A 24,801-nucleotide genomic window follows, 5' to 3' on the forward strand; every position below is an offset into this window, starting at 1 on the left:
ATATCACCAAAAGGAATGAGATTGTAAAATAGAATACTCTGATTAATTAGTGTAATTTCAATTCTTACACCACCAGTTAGGGAGATGCCAACAGTCATGCCAACAGTCTGATGCTACAGCAGAAGCAGACCTTCACAAGGCAGAATACTTTTCAGGGTTTACTAAGCCTTCAAAAAAGAACATGAGGTCAAACATGTAACCCATAAAATTGCTTGTCAGCGACAGGGTTTAATTCTGTGTACATAGTATACTATTACAAATTCTGGTGTACATAGTATATAATAGTACAACTCTGCAATATATCAAGAACTACATCCACAACCTATGTAGCTGTAAGCATCTACTTATTTCTACCTGGCAAGTTTCTGCACTAAACCCTCTAGAAACATAAGTCCACTGAACCACAGGTTGCTGGATCATAGTTTAAACATAGACCATCTACCTTCATATCATGCATCATTAGATACTTTTCAGGGTTTATTAAGCCTTCAGAGGTCAAACATGTAACCACTTGTCAACTACAAGGTTTTAATTCTAGTGTACATTGTACATAGTAGATTATTACAACTCTGCAGTATATCAAGAACTATATCTACAACCTATGTAGCTCTAACTGTTTCTACCTCAAAGGTTTCAGCACTAAACTCTCTAGAAACATAAGTCCCCTCAACCACAAGGTGCTGGATCATAATTCAACATAGACCATCTATCAAATATAAATATGATCTATAGTTGGATTCAAGCACTAAAAGGTGGGTTTATTATCCTCTGCAACCCATGTCGACATGGCATAGAGCACACGTCCCTTCCATCCGAGCAGCAACCACCGGTTATCCTCATCGACGAGGAAGTCTCTGTGATAATAGTTCTTGACCTTGTCCCTGGCAGCCTTGACAACCTCTGGATTCAGTGGTAGCTGCCTGAGCCCAGCCCTGTGGTTTCGCACCTGCCATTGCTTATAAGTTTCAGGCCGTTCCACCCTGTCTGCACCCTCACAAGCAATCACATTTAGGGCAAACGACCCAAAGATATTCCGCTCGATCAGCAGCCGTTCAGCATTGTCCCTGGGGATGGTCGCATCGATCATGTCGAATTGTGCCGAGAAAAAGAAGAGTGCCTCCCGGAACCGTGTCAAAAAGAATGGTGCACCATAGGTTCCATTTACTATGGTATGGATGAACACATTGGGCCGCATCTCCCGGATGTTATTGAGGACCGTGTCCCTAGGGCTCGGGCTGTCCACCAAAATGCTCTCGTCCATCAAGTTGCCGATATAGCACTCACTGTTGACAACAAGCACCTCATCCGGATCAATATTGAGGTCCTTAGCACGGACGGCCTCCCACTTTGCTGCAATACCACGGAACTTGAATGGCACGCCCATCTCACGGGCAATGTTGCTGAGACGGTGGCCTGCTTCTTCAATCTGGTGGGCTGGGCGAAACCCAGGCTGTGGGACGGCAATTGCGGTGACCCTCACCTCTGGCGGTCCACCTTCCCTCCTTGCCAGTAGATGGAACAAACCTGGATAATGGAATCCATGCTGCACACCATACTCCACAATGTGCAACTTGCTCCTCCCTGCCACGGCGTCGCTAACTGTCATGTGGGAGAAGATGAAATTCACCTTCATGAAGCAGCAGGCTGCCACGTACAGCCTGTATGCCTTGAGAAAATCCACGACCGAGGTGTGCTGTGCCATGAGCGACTGGTACGCCTGGCTCCCCGTGCCTGCAAGCCGTGCCTCCAGTCCCATGGCGAAACAATGAGCCAGCCTCTGCGTGGCGTCCCCTCGGGGCGAGGAGTGCTGCTTGATCTGCTTCAGCACCTCGGTCGCGCTCCGGTGATCGCCGGTGGCCACCGACTGCGCGCAATGGATGAGCATGGTGCGCAGGTCGACGACCTCGTTCACGAGACTCTGCTTCCCCCGCGCCCCCTTCCTGCTGACCTTCCTGGCGCTCTTCTCAGTCTCACTGTCCATGGCGATGCGCAGGTCCTCCATGCGCTTCATGAACGACTCATACGTACAATTCATGATTTCATTGTACAGCTCGTTGGCACCGGTTTCCTCCTGCTCCGGCATCATCAGCTTGCTGCTCCTGCCTGTCTCCGCCTCCAAATCATCCTCCGCGGCGTGGCGGTTCTTGCGGCCCCTGCCGTTGGCGCTTCTGCTTCCCCCAAACATTGATATTGCATTCACCACCTGCTCCTCCTCCTCCTCCTTCACTTGGACTTGGGTAGCAGCAAAGGCAGTGGAGGGCTTGCTGTCTCTGTCTTTAGGCAAGGATTTGCCAGAGGGGTCGTCAAGGTCGATGAGAAGGCTGTTGGTGGTGGGCAAGAACTTCTTGGCCTCCTCCATGCCTTTGAGGAACGCCATGTTGAGCATGTCCATGTTTCCCCCATTCTGGGCGCCGAAGAAGGCCGAGGCCAGCGCGGCGTGGTCGGCGTCGGCAGCAGGAAAGGTGGTGGACTCTGTCTTCGTCTCCTCCTCTTCATCCTTGTCACTGGAGAACACGGCGGAGCTCTGGCTGCCGCGCTGTTGTTGGGCTCCGCCAGTGCTCTGGGCGGCGAAGGAAGGTTGCTGCCGTTGGTCTTCTCCTCCTCCTCCGCCGCCGCCATCCGAGAACGGCGGACTCTGTTGGAAGTGGAATCGTGCCGCGGGGGCGGCATCCTGTCCTTGTGCCGGCGACAAGAGTCCGGCGAAGTCGTCGAGGCCGACCCCCATGTCAGGAGAAGGGTACGGCGGGGAGCGGAGCAGGTCGGAGAGGTCGACCTGATCGTCGTAGGGCGGCCAGGAGGCGGGGTCGGGGGAGGACGAGGGGGCGTCGGAGGAGGGCGAGAGGGTGGAGTTGCCGCCGGCGGTCCCCGAGCCGCTGCTGCTGGTTGTAGTTGTGGTGGCGGTGGTGTTGGTGGTGGCGGCGGCGGCGTAGCAGGAATCTTCGGACGGAGAGGAGGCGGTGGCGGAGTCGGAGAGGATCTGCGCGTAGGGCTGCTGCGCGGTGAGGAGCGCCGGGTGGTCGGGGAACTGGTAGAAGAACTTGTCGTCGATGTCCTCCTCCATGAGCATCCGGGAGATGAAGGGGAGGATGAGGTCCGGGTCATCGTCGTCGTCGGTCGGGCGCCCCGGCGGCGTCGGGGGCAGGTCGAGGAAGACGGAGGGCGAGAATGGCTCCGGCACCACCAGGTACGGCGCAGCCCCCTCCCGCGCCGCCAGGAAGTCCTCCGGCGTGGCGGACATGGCGGCTTGGCTTGGCTCGTCGCTCGCCGGCGGCGGTGCGGGGCGGTGGGCGGAACGAAGGGATGGAAATCGGAGGAGGCTTTTACTTGGCGTGGGGAAATTGGGAACCGGACTTGTTTGATTTGGGGAGCAGCGGATGCCTGAAGCGACGGAGTCTGGAACAGCTAGCTGCTGGTAGCCTCGGGGATGGCGGTGGTTGGGGGTGGCTGGTTTTGATTTTGAAGGCCGGGCCCGGGGGCGGGAGGTGGAGGAGAGACGGAAGAAGGTTCCCGGAAGGCCACCGCGGCGGGAGGAGGGTGGGTTGGGGAGAGGAGAGGAGAGGAGAAGGCGAAGCGAAGCGCAACTGCGAGCCTGCGACTCGCCTGCTGGGGGAGAGGGGAGTGGGGAGGGGGGAGGTGGAAAGGGAAGGGCTCCGCTGCTTCCCCGGACCGACGGTTGGGTTGGGTGCGACCCATGTTGGCATCATCCACCTGCTGACTAGTCTAGTCTCAGCCCGTGTGCTGTTGCTGTTCCAGTCAACAGGAGGGCTCTACCTCTGTCTGGATTGTTATTTTGCCACGGCGTGCTAGTGCTACAGGTACAGCAAACAAAATCGATCGTGGCCTGGCCTTGCTTTTTTTTTTTTTTTTTTGATGAAAGGCCTGGCCTTGCATTGACTCGTGCAGATGCCATTGCATGCCTTGCCGCATGCCGCTTGACTATAAAGTTGATTAATATACCATGTCGACTTGATTATTTTGCTCACGACTTTTACCAAGATGGCCGACGACTATAAAGTTGCTTGTAAGAGATAATTAAAAAAAAACATGCACCTGTTTGTTAGCAGCCCCCATACTACTAGGTAGTGTTTGGATGCTAGGGCGACGAGGGATGGGATGGAACGCCCCAGGACGAGGGCTGTTTGATCCGAGGCAAGTAGGGACGAGGACGTCCCATGAGCGAATATTCGTTGAAGATCCGAGTACGGTTCGCCCCTCAAAAAAGAGCGGACGGGGACAGTCCTCGTGGGACGAGTGTTGCATGGGCCGCACGTGTGTGTGAGAAGAACAAGATGAGGAGCAGGGGCTTGCCACAGTTGAGGAAGAAGGAAGAAGTAGTGACTCACTGGAGTTGCCGGAGTCGAAGAAGATGTGTGGGCTCCGCCCCGGCCCGATCATCGGCGAGCGCGCAGGCTCCGCCCCGACCCGATGACCTCCGCCCCCGGCACCGGCGACCTCCGCCGTGCGTTCGGGCTCCGCCTCCGGCCCCGCCGCGCCGGTGAGCCGACGAGATGCGCCGCTTGCCCCTCCTGCGCAGTTGCGAGATGGCGCTACGGGCTTTGATTCCTGGGTGCGGGAGCGAGACAAGGCACAGGGCGTCGTGCGGCCGCGCTCACGGGTGGAGGATGGGCGGCGCGCGACAGCGCTTGCGGCTGAGGATGCGGGGTGCGCGAGTTCAAGGTTGGGGAGGGCGAAAGAGATAAGGCAGCTCGCGACGGTGAGGAAAAAGAAAAAAAAACTAACGAGTAGACCCCAACTGTCAGTGGGTGATCCTACTTTTTATGTCTCCGGACCAAACAAAAAATGGGTTAGTCTCATCTCTCTTCGACCAAACAGAAATTAGATCCGTCCCGTCCCAGAAACTAGAGACAGGACCGTCCCACCCCATCTTAACTCTCAACAAAACGCTACCCTATGTTATGGTTGCAGTCCGAAACTGAAGCCGCCAATAGATATGATCCACTCGCCGTAACATAGTGACAAACTACACACACCTTGCACAAATGTAGGACTCATTTGTTTCGGCTCCGACGGCTCCGGCTTCCATCGACACCGGACTGTTCATGAAGACGTTTTTCTCTCTCCTATACTGTAGCAACACTGTTCATTGAAGCTGGTTTTATCCCTCCTACTTTTTCGCCTCACTGTTCACTGGGTACTGTTCACGAAGCCGGCGGAGCCCTTTTTTGCAGCTCCTGCAGCTCCGGCTACAGTGCGTGAACAGTCAACAGTAGGTATATCCAGATTAGTAATTTCCTTAGCTTGGAGCGCAAGACGATGGAATATTATATTATATATGTATAATCCATTCCATGGGCTTAGTAAAGAAGACCTCGTTAATTTACAAATCACACGACACGCAATAACCCACGTGATGGATGGATGACATGCATGGGAGCGATCACTCTCGGACAGACCTAGAGAGAGAGAGAGAGAGTGACACATGGACGGACATCTCGATCCATCCGCTGCCACATGACTTTTGGGACGCACGAGCGTTTGACTCATATCCCATCTGTCATCGGCCACACAATTACTGTTCCAACAGCCAATTGGCACGCGCCCCCTACCTTCTTAACTTTTTTTAAAGTTTGATCAAACTTATTCAAAAAGAGTAGTAAATATTTATGATGTGTAAAGTAAATTCTTGTTAGATTAATCGTGAAATTTACTTTCATAATAAAATTAGACCGAGGCTCTGGGCGTCGAGGGAAGATTGTTGCCGCTGGGCTCCTCCGCCGCCGCCATCGGAGAACGGCGGATTCTGGTGGGAGTGGAATCCCACGGTGGCGTCATCTTGTCCTTGTGCCGCCGACGACAAGAGTCATGCGAAGTCGTCGAGGCTGACCCCCATGTCAGGAGAAGGGTACGACGGGGAGCGGAGCAGGTCGAAGAGGTCGACTAGGTCGTCGTAGGGTGGCCAGGAGGCGGGGTCGGGGAGGATGCGGGGGCGTCGGAGGAGGGCGAGAGGGTGGAGTTGCCGTCGGCGGTCCCCGAGCCGTTGCTGCTGCTAGTTGTGGTGGTGGCAGTGGTGTTCGTGGCGGCGTAGGAAGAATCTTCAGACGGAGGGGAGGCAGTGCGGAGTCAGAGAGGATCTGCGCATAGGGCTGCTGGGCGGTGAGGAGCGTCGATGTCCTCCTCCATGAGCATCCTGGAGACCTGGAGATGAAGGGGAGAATCTTCAGACAGAGGGGAGGCGGTGGGCGGAATAGAGGGATGAAAATCGGAGGAGGCTTTTACTTGGCATGGGGGGAGGGAGCTCGCACCCGAGCTCGTGCTGCAACGGGCCGGGAGGAGGGGCCGAGGTAGGGCGGGGTCTGCTCCGGAGCACGCAGTGAGGGCGGGGCGGTGACGAGAACGACCGACGGGGCTAGCTTGGGCTTGGCCCCAGAAAAATGACTGATTTGATCGTTCAATGCTAGCCTGGCTCCAGAGGTACGGATGGCCTGCCCTAGCCAGGCCCTAGCCCATTTTCAGGCAACCAAACGGGTCAAAATTGGCTCCAGGGAGCCATACTAGAGGTTGACCACCCAATTAAACACACCCTATACGGTAAACAAGGATAGAGTATCCGGATTAATAATTTCCTTACTAGCTTGGAGCGCAAGACAACGATGCATGGAATCTAAGGCTAGTTAAGACCTCGCTCGTTAATTTAGAAATGACACGACACGCAATAACTCACGTGATGGATGGACACATGTTGAGAGATTCGAGGTGGACACTCGGACGGACGGACCTAATAGAGAGAAAGTGACACATGGACATCCATCGATCCGCTGCCACATGACTTTTGGGACGCACGAGCATTTTTTTTGACTCATATATATCACATCTGTCATCTTCTGTCACGCGATTACTCTTCCACCAGCCAATCAGCACGGGGCTAGCTATTTCACGTACCCCTATGTCCCTACATGTCATCCCGAAACAAATATACATCTCGTTTTGTAAATTTGACCAAACATATTAAAAAAAATAGAAAATGTTTGTGATGTGTAATAAAAAAAATATTGCTAGATTGACCGTGAAATGTATAGTTCCATAATAAACTCAGATTAAATTTCACTAAAGGGATGAGAACTTGCAACAAGTCTAGGGAGATGAATATGCAAGTTTAGAGAGTCGTGTGCAATTTGCAAGTATCAAGACTGAGATGAGAACTCGGGAAAAGTTCAATAACCACAAGTGAAATTTAATCATCATAAACTTATTTGAAGATAAAAAATATTAATACTATTTTATATATACCTAGTCAAACTTAAAAATATTTTACTTATGAGACATCGAGGTGTGGACTTATTTTAATCGGCTAAACATGAGAATCGATCGACTAAAAAATGAGAACGAGATTCAAACTCTCCTCTTTCTAGTGCCGATAACAACTATCTCCTACAACACTATATTTGGTCTATTTGATTTCTATAGGCCTATATATTCTGGTTTATAAGGGTGATGGATACTATTGTAAAATATCACACTAAGATGTCAACATATATAAACTGAAACAAGCCATCAAAGAGCAGTTTATTTTAGCATCTACTCCGTAGTTAGTAGTTTACCATATATACTACCTACAATTAACCTATAAGCCAGCTTTAGTTATTAGTTATATATAAGCTATTTTGTTTGACAAACAAACGAGGCCTAATCAAGACACAGAGACCTGAGCAGAGCAGTGAGACACGTAGGAACAGTCCCTCCCCAAAGGATAGGAAAGCGACATATGGAGCAGGTGGCACACAGAACCCCGTGTCCAAAAGTCAAGCAGTCAGTCTTGACCATACAAAAAAAAAAAAGGTAGAAGAAGCTTTACTCCGAGACCATGCATACATGCATGCATCGTTCCAGTCCTTATCACTCATACTATACTAGTATTAACATAAGTAAGTTTAACTAAACACATACGGAGTATATGCGTCAAATTAAAGATTCCCAGTTACTAGTATTAGTATAAACTACCCACTCCGTTTCAAATTATAAATTGTTTTGACTTTTTTTTACATCCATTTTATTATATATTTAGATATAATGACATATTTAGATATATAGTAAAATATATGAATTAAAAAAGTTAAAGTGAATTATAATTTAGAATGGAAGGAGTATGTTTTAGGCCTAGCTAGGTGCTTCTTATTATATATCGATGACCATGACCTTTAGTAGTACCAGATATATATTAATATTACTGACAATTGACAACTCGAGACAACTCCTGCCTAGAAAGTATCTAGGCCAACCTAGTTATTTTATACTCGATGTGCGTACCATAAATTTGACTTAATTTGTAGAAAATGTGTGTAACATTTGTATCTTCAAATAAATTTATTAAAACTAGATTCAAAGAATTATGTATCATAAATATTAATATTTTTTAATATATATTTAGTTAAAGTTGTTTTGCGGAAGTGAAAATGACAGATATTTAGAGACAGAGGGAGTATAGTACTTGGGAACCTTTGACACAGGTTTAACCAGGCTAAACTTATTTTCTTTTTATGGAAAGGCTAAACTTCTATTATTCCCTCGGTTCAAAAAAGAATGCCGTTATGAAAATCATGCCATTAAAATTTAGCTTAAGTTTGATCAAGTTTATAGTAAATAGTATTAGTATTTATATGTCTAAATAATTTTATTATGAAAATATATTCTATGACTAATCTAATGGTACTTATTTTGTATAAAAAAAGTTAATACTTTTTTATATAAATTTAGTCAAAGTTTAAATTTTTTGACTTCTCGAAGAGCGAGAATTATATTCTTTTGTGGACGGAGTGAGTAATATGTTGTATGTGTCCTCATTATAGCAGATTGGAATAAACTAAAAAGAAATCACATGATGGAGGCAACACACACTACTGTTCTTATATTTCTTCCTCGTATAGAAAAAACGTCCCTCGCCGAGGAGCCCAATCACTATACACCAAAAAAAAAAAATACGTAGAAAATCGTCTTCGTTAAAATCAAAATCTACAACCCACACCTGAAAAGCTTCAACGCAATCCTATGGCCACGGTTAAAAGCCGCCGGCCTGGTGACCTATTCCGTGACGTACGTTTGGCCTACCAATATAAATCTAGGCGCGAATAGCCCCACTTCACTCAACACTCAAGCAGTGAAGCCATAAGCCTAGAACAGAACACTCGGGTGCTCAAGAGCCACAGAGAGCATGGCCGCGTCTCCCATGGTGGTGCCGCGCATGAAGCTGGGCTCGCAGGCGCTCGAGGTCTCGGCGCAGGGCCTCGGCTGCATGGGCATGTCCGCCTACTACGGCCCGCCCAAGCCGGAGCCGGACATGATCGCGCTCATCCACCACGCCGTCTCCGCCGGCGTCACCCTCCTCGACACCTCGGACGTGTACGGGCCCCACACCAACGAGCTCCTCCTCGGCAGGGCGCTGCAGGCAGGCGGCGGGGTGAGGGAGAAGGTGCAGCTGGCCACCAAGTTCGGCATCCTCACGGACGCCGACGGCAACTGGGGGGTCCGCGGCGACCCGGCGTACGTGCGCGCCTCGTGCGAGGGCAGCCTCCAGCGCCTTGGCGTCGACTGCATCGACCTCTACTACCAGCATCGCATTGACAACAGGGTGCCCATCGAGGTTACGGTGAGTTCGCTTCCATGCTTAGGCAAATACCATAGCTTTAATTTCATATTATATTAAAAAAAATCCTAGCCAAGGGATTTTTTATGTTCCCTATTAAAAATTTCTTGAGGTCAGTACGTAGTGACCTCAAAGACGAGTGTGGACACACTGCATTTTTATTATTTAGTAGTGATCAGCAGCTGCATCTTCTCGATAAACAAATATTCAATGGCTTTCTTGAGCCTCCTCAATGCATGCCATTGAAGTTTCAGAACCACAGACAGAGGTGGGCAGAGCCACAATGGGCTCGTCGGACCACTGCTTCTTCGTGCACTTAAACCTGATGGATAAGCTTATGTACCTGCTTGACATCCATAATTATAACAGGTAGGTGAACTGAAGAAACTAGTTGCAGAGGGCAAGATCAAATACATTGGTCTGTCCGAAGCATCGGCGTCGACGATCAGGAGAGCGCACGCAGTTCATCCCATCACCGCTGTGCAGCTGGAGTGGTCTCTCTGGTCAAGAGATGTTGAAGCTGACATAATCCCGACTTGCAGGTCTTTTCTTTTTCATGACCAAAACTGTATCTATATTGTTGAGCCACCACCAAAACTGTATCTAGATTGTTTATTTACTTGTTCATGCTCTGGCAATTTCAGGGAGCTTGGCATTGGAATAGTGGCATATAGTCCACTGGGCAGAGGGTTCTTGTCAAGCGGTCCTAAGCTGGTCGACACCTTGTCAGATCAAGATTTCCGCAAGGTTTATACTAGTATTACGGGCTGAAAAGGCCTAACCAAACAGCATCTTAGTAGTAGTGCCACAGATTATTGCTGAGCCATCTAACCTTTTTTCAAATTTCAATGAAATTAAACCATTTCCAGGATCTGCCGAGGTTTCAGCCGGAAAACATGGAGAAGAACGCCGTGATCTTTGAGAAAGTCAACGCAATGGCGGCGAGGAAGGGGTGCACGCCGTCGCAGCTGGCGCTGGCCTGGGTTCACCACCAGGGACCCGACGTCTGCCCCATACCCGGGACGACGAAGGTTGAGAATTTCAACAGCAACGTGGCGGCGCTTTTGGTGAAGCTCACACCTCAGGACATGGCTGAGCTCGAGTCTTATGCGTCGGCAGATGTCCAGGGTGATCGCTACCATGAAAGCTTCCCCAACACTTGGAAGGATTCTGAGACACCTCCCCTCTCGTCCTGGAAGCCTGAGTAACGTACGGCTTCACACGCATCGTCTCATATGCTACGTGATGTATGTTTGTCACGACATCATTCCAATCCCTGGTGTTGGCAAAGCACGTACCGGCAGTATCCGTGAGATGGGTGTTGATACTTGTGGAGTTGTTGTGTGCTTCTGTTGTGGCATTATGTCAAGATTATTCAGGAAGTGAAAAAAGCACGCAGGGTATCATCAAATAAATTTTTAGGGCTGTACTAGAAGGTGCACGAGCGCACGCGCACGCCACTCCACCCACACACTCTCTCTTCTACTATTCTTCTTCTTTCTCCTGTAGCCTCCTCACCCTGCCCGGCTCCGGCGACGCCGCCCTCGACCCCCTCTAGATCCGGCGCGAGTGCCCCTGTCTCCACCACCATCCGCCGCCTCGCCGCGGAGCTCCGGCAAAACCCTAGCGCACCTGCAGCGGCCTCCTTCTCCTCTCCGCCTCCCGCTAGCCGTCGCGAGCTCCAGCCATGATATCGTTATTCCGCGGCGAGCTTCACCCATGGCGCCCCCGCCCCGACCTGGCTTGGCCGTCTTCACCGCCGCCAAAATCCTAAGCCACCCTCCCACCGTCCCCACTGTCAGGTGTCTGGTCGGCCTGCCTCCCCCGAGCCTCTTCTCTTCTAGGCCCGCCGAAGTTGGAGAAGAACAGAGGGAGGGAGAGAAGGTGTGGGGTCGTGCCGTCGCGAGCGCAGCCTTCTTCTCTGGCGGTGGCCTTCTCCGACGGTGGGTGCGGGTGTGCGTACTGCAGATCCATATCCTGCGCGCTAGGAAATTAACTTTTCTAAAATTGTTAAATAAAAAGATGCTATGTTCATGACACAAGTAAAGCTTCCATGCATCAAATTAAATCTACATATTCTTGTTCAAAATTTTCCCCTATCCCAATATCTGTTATTGTTGTTTTGTTTCTCAATGATTTGATTGGTTCAGCAGCCGTGGCTTCTGAAAAAACTATTGAGCAGACCCCACATGTCATCCACAACCCACAACTCTCAACTCTCTCCCTCTCACACTGACGAGCGGAGCCCCTTATTCTTTCTTCTTCCTGGCCCGAGGGAGTATCATCACTAGAGCAGGGAGGGAGGGAGGCGCCATTGGCCCCAGCCTCAGGGATTGCCGAAGCAGGGAGGGAGAGGGAGGCGCCACCTGGCCCAGGGACTGCCGGAGCAGGGAGGGACGGAGGCGCCGCCGGATCTGGACGGTGTCGCTCGCCTGCCGCCTCCGGAGGAGCACGTCGGGCCGCGTCCGCGCTACCGGAAGCCGCTTGTCAGCGCGACTGGAGGAGCTCATCGTGGGCTGCGCCATCGGGACCGCGTCGCGCGAGTAGGAGGAGCGAGTCGGAGGCCGCTCCTGCACTCCTCTTCTTGCCTGCGAGCGTCCGGCCTGCGGCGGCGCCTCTCTGTTTCCTCACGATGCAAACAGAATAGAAGGGGAAAACGGTTCGCTTTCATAACCAGTGGCGGGTGGGCAATTTTTTTTTTTTTTTGCTAAAAAACAAGTGAAAGTAAGGGGAGAGGTGCTTTTGGATCTGTATTGCGATGAAAGCTGCTTTTGAGCAAAAGTACCTATGACTTTTGGGCCCTTAGTTGGCTTTTGCAAAAGCGAAAGCAAAAGCAAAAGCAGGCAGTTGGTTTACCGAACAAGCTGACGAAAGCAATTGAATTCTGAAACCGGTTCGGCCAGTTCCAGTGGTGATGCTATACGAAACTCCTTTACTTGTTCGGGTGCTCAGTTGTTTAATTAGGACGCGTTTGGTTCCCTTGTGAGCGCAGCCAAGATCGCGGAGGCAACCAGGGCCCTAGCAGCTATGCTGGGCGCGTGCAAGGATGTTTTATTTGGTTTTAATTTGGTGTGCTATCAGCTTGGTCCCGTAGAGCTGTTGCTTAGTTCCGATGGTGCAAATGCATCAGAGTGATTTAATCCTCTCACGTGGACGCCCGTGCGCATTCACTTGCACCACCCCCGCCAGGCTCTATGGGAACCGAGGGAAATCTTGTATAGGGAGAGCCAGGTTCGATGACTCATTTTGCACGAAATCAGCCTGGCTAAAACGGTTGCACATCTAACCTATCATACCATACGGTGCTTGCATCAGATATTCAGATGAGCCTCGGCCTGTTCGGTTGGCTAGTTGCGAAGAAGTACTGCTGGCTGGTTTATGTGAGAGAAAAATACTGTTCCGGCTGGAAATTTATGATCGTTTATGACAAGCCACAGCCAAACGATCGTACAGAACCAAAGGAGTGTTTGGTTGGAAATTAACGTCGGATGGTGCAGTCCCATCTATGGTTTCTGAAGTGGGACGACTCTAATTTCTGTTTGGTTGAAGAGGGACGGGACCAACTCATTTTTTGTTTGGTTTGAAGACATCAAAACTGGGATCACCCACTGACAGTTGGGGGCCATTTATCAGTTTTTTTTTAATTTTTTTTCTTCCTTCTCACCTTATCCCTTCCCACTCCATCGTGCGGTGGAGCCCCGCCTCGCCCGTGCGCCTGGAGCCGGGCGCCGCTCGCCGTCGTGCCTGGAACCGAAGGAGCTCGCGCCCGCGCCCGGAGCCAGAGGGGCTCACCCGTCGCCCTCGCATGCACGCCGGCGGGACTGGGGCTCGCCCTCGACCGCACGCCAGTGTGTCTAGGGCTGGCCCTCACCCACGCGCGGTGGGGCTGCAGGTCGCCCTGGGGCGGCGGCGCGCGCCAGCGGGGCTGGAGCTTCTGGCGCACCAAAGGACCCACGGCTCGCCGAAGCTCGTCCGCCTGCTCGTCGGAGCTCGCTGCTGCTTCATCCCTAGGCACTCCTCTCCTTCCTCGCGTGGCAAGCAAGCGCTCGTCCCACCTAGGGTCGCCCCTGTCCGCTCGCTTCATTGTGATGTGGTTGCCCCGCATATTGTGGGAATATCCCCTGGGTGGGATGCCTCTGTTATAAAACACGTCGTTGACGTCGGATTGGCTCTCGCTCCAACGCAAACGCAGAAGTAAACAAGAGAACAATTGTGGGACTATTCTTTATCGCTGTCTGAATATTGATTATTATAATCCAGGATCTTCCATGTATATATAGCCCGAATATGTCCTAGAGTTTGGTAAGCGCCCATACAATAAATGGACTAGGATTAGGATCCCTCCTTCTCCTCTTTCTATATTCCAAAGTCCATATGTTTTACAAGACCCCCCCTTGGACGATTACCACAATATTATGTCTCATTAAAAACTCCATCCGAAAAATCCAGTGGGAAAAACGGTTTATGGAGACAAGAGTACACATATACCGTTCTTGTTAATTGCACATATATTGCCTCATTAAAACCTTTATGAGAAACTTTAGAAAAACTCACAATAGAAAAAAGAGTACAATAATAATCTTCAAGATTTTTATTGAACATTCTTCTAGAATGGTCACCGTGTCTTCTAAGGTTTATTTAATCAAGGAGTTCTCCCCATGATTCTTGTATTTCTCTTAGTCTTTTCATGCCAAGCCCACGTATGCACTTTTCAAAACTTGGTGGAGCTAAAACCTTTGTGAATACATCTGCAAGATTATCACAAGATTTGACACGAGTTACCATAATTTCTCCATTCTTTTGCAATTCATGCGTATAGAAAAATTTAGGCGAAATATGCTTTATGATATTTGATTTAATATAACCGATTGAACTTGTGCAATACAAGCTGAATTATCTTCATAGATAATAGTAGGGGTAGGCGCAATGTTGATTCCACATGCATTCTGTACATGCTGATGAACACGGCTAAGCCAAATGCTCTCTTTGGCTGCTTCATATAATGCAATGATTTCAAAGTGGTTAGTGGATGTTGCTACCATAGTCTGCTTAGATGACTTTCAGGAGATAGCTGTTCCACCACTAAGAAATACATACCCAGTCTTTGATAATCCGTTATGCATCCATATACCCAATTATGCTAAGATCTTGTTTCTTCCGGAAATATAATCCAAGATCAATAGTACCTCGAAGGTACCTAAGAATTCTTTTTACACCACTCCAATACCTTTTGGTTGGTGCAGAACTGAACCTTGCCAATAGGTTAACAGCAAATGCAATATTTGGCCTTGTACCATTTGCAAGGTACATTAACGCACCAATGGCACTTAAATAGGGATACCCAGATCCTAATATTTCTTCTCCTTCTTCTTTGGGTCTAAAAGGATATTTTTCTACGTCGAGGGATCTCCCCATCATGGGTGTACGTTCGGGATGTGCATTTTCATGATGGAATTTTTCTAATACCTTCTTGGTATATGCAGACTAGTGTACTAAAATCCCTTCGTGGGTATGCTCAAGCTGCAAGCCTAAACAAAATTTAGTTTAACCCAAATCTTTCATTTCAAATTCAGATTTTAGGTAAGTACTCGCTTCTTCGATGTCTCTGTAGTTCCAATGACATTCAAATCATCTACATAGACTGATACTATACAAAAACCTTTCTTAGATTTTCGTATAAATACACAGGGACAATCTTCATTCTTCACGAATCCCTTCTCTTCAAGAAAATGGCTAAGACGATTATACCACATTCTTCCAGATTGTTTTAAGCCATAAAGTGATCCTTGCAATTTTACACTATACATGTTACGTTTTTCTGGTTTAGGGACGGTAATTCCTTCAGGGATTTTCATATAAATTTCAGCATCTAATGACCCATATAAATATGCGGTCACGACATCCATTAATTTCATCTGCAAGTTCATACTTGCTGCCATTGATATCAAATACCGGAATGTGATTCCATCCACTATAGGAGAATAAGTCTCATCGACATCGATCCCGGGTCTCTGCGTAAATCCTTGTGCTATTAGTCTCGCTTTATATCTTACCACCTCATTATTTTCGTTCCTCTTTCGAACGAAAACCCATTTGTGTCCTACAGGGAATATACCTTCAGGGGTTCGGCCTACAGGGCCCAATACTTTTCTTTTATTTAGCGAGAGTAATTCAGCTGCGATTGCTTCTTTCCACTTAGGCCATTCATAACGCATCTTGCATTCTATTCAATGTTTTTGGCTCAGGATCTAAATCAATTTTAGCAATCTTCTCAGCAAAATAAATGTCGACATTAGTAGTCTTTCTATCATATACTTCTCCTGTTTCAACATAATTTGTTGAATTTTCTATTATTCTTTCACATTCATCCTGATTAACCGGTATATTTAAATCAGGAATTTCCGGTCTCCCATCGTGAGCTTTTTCAATGTGCACATTCTCACTGGGTTGTTCATCTTCAAGATGCGTCACCACGGGTGTACCTTCACTTTTATTCTTATTTTCTTTCTGCCCAGTCTTAAGCTTCTTAGGACGTCTCCATGTAGCTGTAGACTGAGTAGATGCACCTTTTTCTTTATTAGTATTTCTACTTTGTCTCCCCCTCTTCAGGGTACGAGGAGAGAGTCAGTGTAGAATTTACTTGGAATTCCAATTCATCCACTTTATTAGTATGTGAGATTTCATAATCCCTTTAGTATTAGTGAAGGCTTCAGGCAGCTCGTTTGCAATTCTTTGCAAATCTATTATGTTCTGAACTTCAAGTTCATTTTCTTTAGTGCGAGGATCCATTCCAAGGACCCCAGTGCTTTCCCATGTTATTTCTCGGCATTCGTCCATAGCGAGGTACTTTCCTCCCCCTAATGTCGGGAAATGATCTTCATTAAAAATACTATCAGCGAACCGAGCCGTATGCAAATCTCCGGTTAATGGCTCTAAATATTTTATTATTGATGGGCTTCCAAATCCAACATAGATTCCCAGACTACCCTGAGGCCCATCGTTGTTCGCTGAGGTGGTGGTATAGGAATGTATACATCACATCCAAATTTACGTAGGGAAATATTTGGTTTTATTTTTTGCACTAATTGTATCGGTGATACATCATGATATGCAGGTGGTCTAAGTTGAATTAATGCTGCTGCATGCAACACAGCATGCCCCCAACAAGTGGATGGTAGCTGACTGTTTTGTATCAACGGTCTTGCAATCAACTTGATCATCTTAATTAATGATTCTGCTAGACCATTTTGTGTATGCACGTGTGGCACAGAGTGCTCAACTTTAATTCCCAGAGACATGCAACAATCATTAAATACCTTCAAGGTAAATTCTCCAGCATTATCCATTCTGATGGATTTAATTCTTTAGTCTGGAAAATTGGCTCGTAATTGAATTATATGGGACATTAATCGTGCAAAAGCATGGTTTCTAGTAGAGAGAAGGCATACATGGCTCCACTTCGTGGAAGCATCAATTAACACCATAAAGTACAGAAATGGCCCTGACAGGGGACTAATCGGACCACAAATATCACCGTGAATCCTCTCCAGGAATGATGGTGATTCATCTCTCACTTTTCAAATAGAGGGTCGAGCTATTAATTTCCCTTTGGCGCATGCAACACACACAAAATCTTCATGATTAGGGAAATTGTTTTTCTTTAAATTATGACCATTTGAATTATTAGTAATTCTTTTTATCATACTTAGACCAGGATGTCCCAAACGATCATACCATATTCTGTATGACTCATTATTTCTTAGGACGGTTTGCATTGTAACATGTTTTTGAGTTGGCTTAATATATGTGTAGTACAATGCTTGGCGCATGGAAGGAAAAATTTCGACAATCTTCTTGTTGTCTCCCATTGACTTAGTCATGATTAAGCGTTCCTCGGCCATCATCATCATTTGTTTCTAAATGAAAATTATTTGCACGTATATCCTTAAATGAAAGCAACGTTCTAGTTGATTCTGGATAAAGTAATGCTTCTTGGACTACTAGTTCCGTTCCATTAGGGAGAATTATAGTGGCTCTTCCAACGCCAACTATATGCGTATCACTTCCAGTGATAGTAGTAATATTTTCATCTTTATTTCTAATAGTCTGAAAATATCGTGTGTCCCTAAGGATTGTATCGGTTGTGCAACTATCAATTAAGCATATTTTCTCTTCCATAGCCATTTGTACACCACGGGTTCTTTGGTTTTTGGGTTCTTGAGTTCGAGAAGCGAAGGCTGTCGCATAGGACAGTTCGGCTAGGCTGTGGGGACTTGCCGGCGTGAGGATGAGTCCAGATCGGGTTCATCAACATCGTCGGTGTTCTCGACGGCGTCGAAGTGGACTCCAATGCACTGCATGTGTAGACGTACGTCTGAGTAGATGTACGGTGGCAGACATGATGGCGTCGACTCCGTCGGTGTAGAGCGGTCGTGCTGATAACTTGTTATAAAACACGTTGTTGATGTCGGATTGGCTCTCGCTCTTAATAGCAACGCAAACGCAGAAGTAAATACAAGAGAATAATTGTGGGACTATTCTTTATTGCTGTCTGAATATTGATTATTACGATGGAGGATCTCCGATGTATATATAGCCCGAATATGTCCTAGAGTTTGGTAAGTGCCCATACAACAAACGGACTAGGATTAAGCCTCTGCCCCTCTTGCCCCCCCCCCCCCCCCCCCAAACCAAACAGCCAGGTAAGTGGGATCATCCCACTCCATCCCTCAACCAAACATACGGTTAGTGTATCTGAGTGCCTACACAACCAACAGCCCGAAAGACAGTGTGGCCCAAGAAGAAAAGAGCGCAACTATTTCAGCCGGGCCTTGGCCCTTGTGTTACTACTCCCTCCGTCCCTAAACATTTGTCGTTTTCGCTTTTCGAGAAACAACTTCGACTATATATATATAATTATTAATATTTATGGTACATAATTAGTATCATTAAATAGATAATTGAATCTAATTTTTTTCATAAATTTATTTGGAGATACAAATATTGCAAATATTTTCTACAAATGCCGTCAAACTTTCGGCACAGAAACCGACAACGTCAATTAATTAGGGACAGAGGGAGTAAGTACTCCATGTGTCCAAGAAAACATGCAACTATGGGTTGCATGACGGCAAAAGTAGTTTATTAAGAAAACACTATTCATATTTATGACTCTAAAATAATTTATTAAGAAAATACATTTCATAATTAATCTAATAATATTTATTTGATATCATAAATATTAATATTTTTAATTTAATTAATCAAACTTGAGATAATAAATCATGATATTGTGCTAGAATTGCACGTTCTTTCTAGGCGGAGGGAGTTCAAACAGAAAATAAACTCGTGCAGCGTACACACGTCACAGCATGGCAACTGGTTTTTAAAAATAGATTGGAAACCATTACGTACCTGTTTTTAGGAACAAAAGAAAGGCAGCACATCATCTCTACTTAATTTTCGTTACACCATGTTTACATCTCAATACAAACTATCCACGTCATCTCCATTTATTTTCATTCTAAATTCTTCGTAATTTTTGCAACAACGCACGGAGTATCTTCTAGTTTCATTAGTGTATCATTGCAGAAAAACCGAAGGATGGCAATCACTACCGGAAACACCTAAGTTGCCTGAGTGTCCCCAGATTTGCCGTGGGCAAGATTTCGGGCACTCGGCAAACAACATGTTTGACGAGTGTCCCGAAGACGACACTCGGCAAACACAAAACTCACGGCATAATTGTATACGCCGAGTGCCTGCACTCGGCAAACAATAGACACACGGCAACTTCATGTCCGGGTAACACCGTCGACCTCCGTTAGCATTTTGCCGAGTGTCACATGTTAACACACGGCAAACCCACATATATGCCGAGTGTCACCATACGACACTCGGCAAACCTTCCTATATACCGAGTGTCACCTTACGACACTCGACAAACCTGCCTATATGCCGAGTGTCGCCTTGCGACACTCGGCAACTCATGCTATATGCCGAGTGTCACCATCTGACACTCGGCAAACCAATTTTTTTATTTTGCCCCCCAAACTTTTTGTACTGTTATATTACAATACCTGTTGCTCTGTGTTGAAGTTTTGTATATTTCTGAGTGATTTTACTATATTTCGTCAATTTATTTTAGTTAAATGAATTTTCGGTAATTTTTTGGATTTGAACCGCAAGTGCTTCGAATATCCAAAAAAGTGAATAAAAAATGATATTCTTGTCACTGAGTCTGATGTGAGACCGTATCCAGGGCCAGACCAGAAATTTCAAACATCGTGTTCGCGAAACATGACCATAAACGTGTGGCGGAAACGTCTGAAAATTCTATAAAAAGCAAACGAAGTCTGAAAATCATGAAATTCATCGAGTTGTCACGATATCATACGTAGAGGCTATGGTAAAAAATTGAGAATGTTTTGGCACAGTTAACACGTACGCTACTTACAAATTGGAGCATCTCCAGAGAAGTTTCTGAGATTTGAGAAGTATCCTGTAAGATCTAGAGACAATTTGAATTTTGATTTAGAGTTTCACTTCAAAAAATTTTCTATATGGATTAGAGAACAAAGATCGTTTCCTGTAAAGTTTTGGCAATTTTTCGGATCTGTTTGACAGTTTTTAATTTTTTAACCGCAATTATTGAATTTTATTTACGATATATTGGATTTGAACAACAATTACATGAAATGTTGCCCAATAATTTATAAAAGCATCGAACATAAATTTCTAAGTGAATTTAACAAGGATTTTTGGAACTTCATCTAGGAAAAACTGAGTTTTGGAACTAAACAAAGTAAAAAAGCACATGAAATAACGAGTACCTTTGCCGAGTGCCAGAAGGTGGGATACTCGGCAAAGGTTTAAAAAATGTTTTTTAAAAGCTGTAAGTACGAAAGGTTTGCAGCAAAAAAAAGAAAAAAGAAAAATGTTGCCAAGTGCCCCATCGGGCCGGCACTCGGCAAACAGGACCCAAGAGCGCAAATAGGCCTGGCCGCGCCTCCCTCCTCTCCCCATTCAATTCACAGCCAGAGCCCCCGGTGCCGCGCCTCCAGCCGCGCCTCCCTCCCCACCGGTGCCGGCCAGTCGCGCCTCCAGCCGCCGTCGGGCCTCCGCCTCTGCCGTTGCGCCTCCACCTCACCGCCCCTTGCCCCCGAGCCCTCCCCTGCCCCGAGCCCGCCCCTACCCGGGCGGTCGCCGGAGACGGGCGCCGGCCAGGGCACGCCACCACTGCTCCGCCCTCGCCCACCGTAGCAGCACCTGCCGCCGCGCCCACTCCACTCCCCCTGTCCCCGCCCCTACCCGGCGGTCGCCGGAGACGGCCACCGGCCAGGGCACGCCACCACTGCTCCTCCCCCGCCCGCCATAGCAGCGCCCGCCGTCGCGCCCACTCCCCCCGTCCCCGCCCCTGCCTGGGTGCTCGTCGGAGAAGGGCGCCAGAAACGACTGCTCTCCCTCCCTCTCCCCTGACACTGACGACTGGGGGCCGCCACAGCTGGTCCGGCCTCGCCGAGCTCCGGATCGACGTCTCCCAGTTCCTCCCCGCGGCCGTTTCCTCGCCGAGCTCCGGATCGAGCTAGGTGAGCTGACAGAGAACCCGTGCTAAGATTGTTATTACACCGCTGTGCTATATGAAGTTTTGCCCCACTGATTTTAGTTCCTGGAGCAACATGGTCTAAGAATGTTCTACTGTCTATACTCCTATGTGATGGTAATGTTGTAACAGGCTTGCTCGTCGCCTGAAATGGGCAGTGGTACCATTTTTTTCTTTAATGAATGATAAACAGCTCTCAGCTGTATTCGGGAAAAAAGTATAGTATTGCGTTTGGAGATACCTGTATTGTGATAACATCCTTTTGTTCTATGGCAGTGGGTCTTTTTCTATCAAGTACAGAAAAATATTTCTTTTTCTTGGCTTAGCTTGGAAGATATATAGCATTTTAAAAACATATATGCTGCAACGAATATGTGCTTAAGATATATGCTGCACTTTTGACAATGAATATATGCTTAAGATATATAGCCTTTATGAGATATATGGTGCAATGAATATGTGTGCTTAAGTCAGAAACATGTGCTGTTTGGTATTTATTGTCGAAAATGATCTTATTCCTCTTCATGTAAATGTTCTTTTTGGGATGGAATTCTATGAGCTGTTCCTTTAGTAGATAGCTATATCTAACTTTCTACTCTGCCATGTTTGTTCAAATATCGTGTACATGCAATTGATTCTTAATGTCTCGCTAGTGTGTATATATATATATATATATATATATATATATATATATATATATATATCAGAGGATGGATGACCGTGAGTGGATGTACACGGGCCGCCCAAGTCAGTGTGCTTTGACTGATGGATGGATTGAGAAGACGGAGGCTTTCATAGATAGAGCATTTGCCCTAGTTCCAGGAGCGTCAGCCATTTGGTGTCCGTGCAGTAGATGTGCAAATAGGCATCGGCAACCAAAGGATGTCATGTCTACTCATCTTTGCAAGAATGGATTCACGGCAGATTATACTCGGTGGATCTACCACGGTGAAGCCGATCGGATGAGAGAGGCGGTCGTGAGAGCACGCGTCAAAGATTTCGATGCTGATGCGGGGGTAGGTGACTGGCTAAATGACTTTCATGAAGCACACATAGGTGAAGAAGGTGGGGAGGAGGAGCCAGAGGCAACCGCAAAGGCATATTATGGCATGTTGTCTTCAGCACAGAAACCCCTTCACGGCCACACAAAGGTTTCTCAATTGTATGCCATTGGACGGCTAATGGCCTTAAAGGCTCAGTTTAGCATGAGTCGAGATTGTTATGATGCTACGTTGGCAGTTATTGGCAGCTTGCTTCCAGAAGCTCACATTATGCCAAAGAGCATGTACGAGTCGCAGAAACTCCTTCGTGCACTCAAGATGTCATATGAGCAGATACATGCTTGTTCGAAGGGGTGCATCCTATTTAGGAAAGAACACAAGAAAGCAAAGTACTGTCTAAAGTGTCAATCCTCTAGGTACCTGGAGGTAGAGTCTGGTGATGGTCAGAAGAGGCAGCTTGAGATCCCCGTGAAGATCCTACGGTACCTTCCATTCTTACCGAGGAAACCACGAAACAGATGATGTGGCACAAAAATAGCACTCGATACAGTCCTGAGAAGATGGTACATCCATCTGATGTTGAAGCATGGACCCACTTTGATGGGATTCATCGTGAGAAAGCTCTTGAGGCTCGTAATGTATGTGTTGCGCTGGCAACAGATGGGTTCAATCCTTATGGACTGATGGCTACCCCATACACTTATTGGCCAATCTTCGTTATCCCCCTCAATCTCCCCCCCCCTGGTGTCGTGTTTCGACGACAGAATATATTCTTATCATTGATAATTCTAGGACACCCGGAGAGTAAGATGGGTGTGTTCATGGAGCCTCTGATTGATGAGCTGGTCCGTGCTTGGGAGGAAGGGGTGTTGACATATGACCGAGCTACGAAGAGGAACTTCAGAATGCATGTCTGGTACCACTACTCCCTGCACGACTTCTTGGCGTATGGGATATTCTGCGCCTGGTGTGTTCATGGGAGGTTTCCATGCCCATTATGCAAGACAACTATGGAGTTCATTTGGTTGAAGAAGGGTGGCAAGTATTTTTCGTTCGACAAGCATTGATAGTTCCTCCCTATTGAGCATGCATTCAGACGAGACATCAAGAACTTTACGAAAGGTGTGGTAGTGACAGACCCAACACCACAGATCATGACTGGTGCCGAGGTTCATGCTTAGATAGATGCTCTCGTCGTCAACCCACAAGGCGATGGTTTTGTGGGATATGGTCGTCAACATATGTGGACTCATAAGTCAGGCTTAGAGAGGCTCCCCTATTATGATGACCTCCTTCTTCCACATAACATTGATGTGATGCACACTGAAAAGAATGTGGCCGAGGCACTTTGGGGAACACTCATGGACACTAAAAAGTCAAAGGACAACGTTAAGGCTAGAGTGGACCTAGCAACGTTATGTGATAGACCAAAGCAAGAAATGAAGCCACCTAGAGGCGGCAAGACATGGAGCAAGCCTAAGGCCGATTTCGTCTTGACCAGGCCCCAAAGGAGGCAAGTACTTGAATGGATGCAAACGTTGATGTTCCTTGATGGGTATGCAGCGAATCTGAGGAGGGGAGTGAACTTATCTACTCTGCGAGTCAAAGGGATGAAGGCCATGACTTCCACATATGGATTGAGCGGCTTCTTCCGGCGATGGTTCATGGCTATGTCCCTGAGCATGTCTGGCTAGTGTTGGCAGAGTTGAGCTATTTCTTCCACCAGCTTTGTGCCAAGGAGTTGTCTCGAAAAGTGGTTAAGGACTTGAAAAGAATGGCGTCGGTGCTTCTCTGTAAGTTGGAGAAGATATTTCCACCCGACTTCTTTGTTCCAATGCAGCATTTGATCTTGCACCTCCTGTATGAGGCACGAATGGGGGGCCTATGTAGGGCCATTGGTGCTATCCAATTGAGAGATGTCTAAAGGTTGTTCGAAGTGAATGTAAGAATAAAGGCAAAATTGAGGCTTCCGTTGCAGAGGCATACATTCTAGAGGAGGTGTCAAACTTCACAACAAGTTACTATAGTGACAACCTTCCCAGCGTGCATAATCCACCCCCTCGCTACAATGCTGGCGAAAATGAATCGAACCTCAGCCTTTTCCGAGGGTAGCTCGGAAGTGCAAGTGATTGGAAACCGAAGACATTGAGACATGAAGAGTGGCGCACTATCATGCACTATGTGTTGACCAGCCTTCTCAAAGTGGAGCCATACAAGCAGTAAGTTCACAACGAACTTGTTAAATATGTTGTCACTATTCGATATTCAACTCTCTTGTTTCTCATTGTTATAGGGAATTTCTTGATCACTACTAGCGTCTATCAAGGGAACCTACCCCATAGGAATGTGATACCCTTCTTAAATAGGGTGTGGGAAATGGAATGCCTGATTTCATTTCTTGGTTCGCACAGAAGGTATTGTCCAACTTTGCTCGTACTTAGTTTGACATTACAAGTTGCTCGTACTTAGTTTAACGATATATCCTACTTGAGCTTGCAGGGCCAAACCGATGAGTCTATGGATCCCGAGTTAGCACAGGTGTCCAGTGGCTTTCTGTATAGGGTCAGGTCATTTGCCGCTTATGATGTGAATGGATATCG

The 24,801-nt window shown here is 47.3% G+C and overlaps 2 protein-coding genes across 2 annotated transcripts; one reads left to right on the top strand and one right to left on the bottom strand.

Moving 5' to 3' along the window:
- Positions 1–504: 504 nt before the first annotated feature.
- LOC136542310 (scarecrow-like protein 34) lies at positions 505–3,583 on the bottom strand. The gene has a single exon (XM_066534682.1). It carries the CDS (start codon positions 3,236–3,238, stop codon positions 746–748), a length of 2,493 nt encoding a protein of 830 aa, XP_066390779.1. The 5' UTR covers positions 3,239–3,583; the 3' UTR covers positions 505–745.
- Positions 3,584–9,133: 5,550 nt separating this feature from the next.
- LOC136542312 (probable aldo-keto reductase 2) lies at positions 9,134–10,930 on the top strand. Its single transcript, XM_066534685.1, has 4 exons — positions 9,134–9,601; positions 9,968–10,140; positions 10,243–10,345; positions 10,468–10,930. Exons 1-4 carry the CDS (start codon positions 9,167–9,169, stop codon positions 10,804–10,806), a joined length of 1,050 nt encoding a protein of 349 aa, XP_066390782.1. The 5' UTR covers positions 9,134–9,166; the 3' UTR covers positions 10,807–10,930.
- The last annotated feature ends 13,871 nt before the right edge of the window (positions 10,931–24,801 follow it).

Source organism: Miscanthus floridulus, chromosome 3 (genome assembly GCF_019320115.1).
Source record: "Miscanthus floridulus cultivar M001 chromosome 3, ASM1932011v1, whole genome shotgun sequence".
Lineage (NCBI taxonomy): Eukaryota > Viridiplantae > Streptophyta > Magnoliopsida > Poales > Poaceae > Miscanthus > Miscanthus floridulus.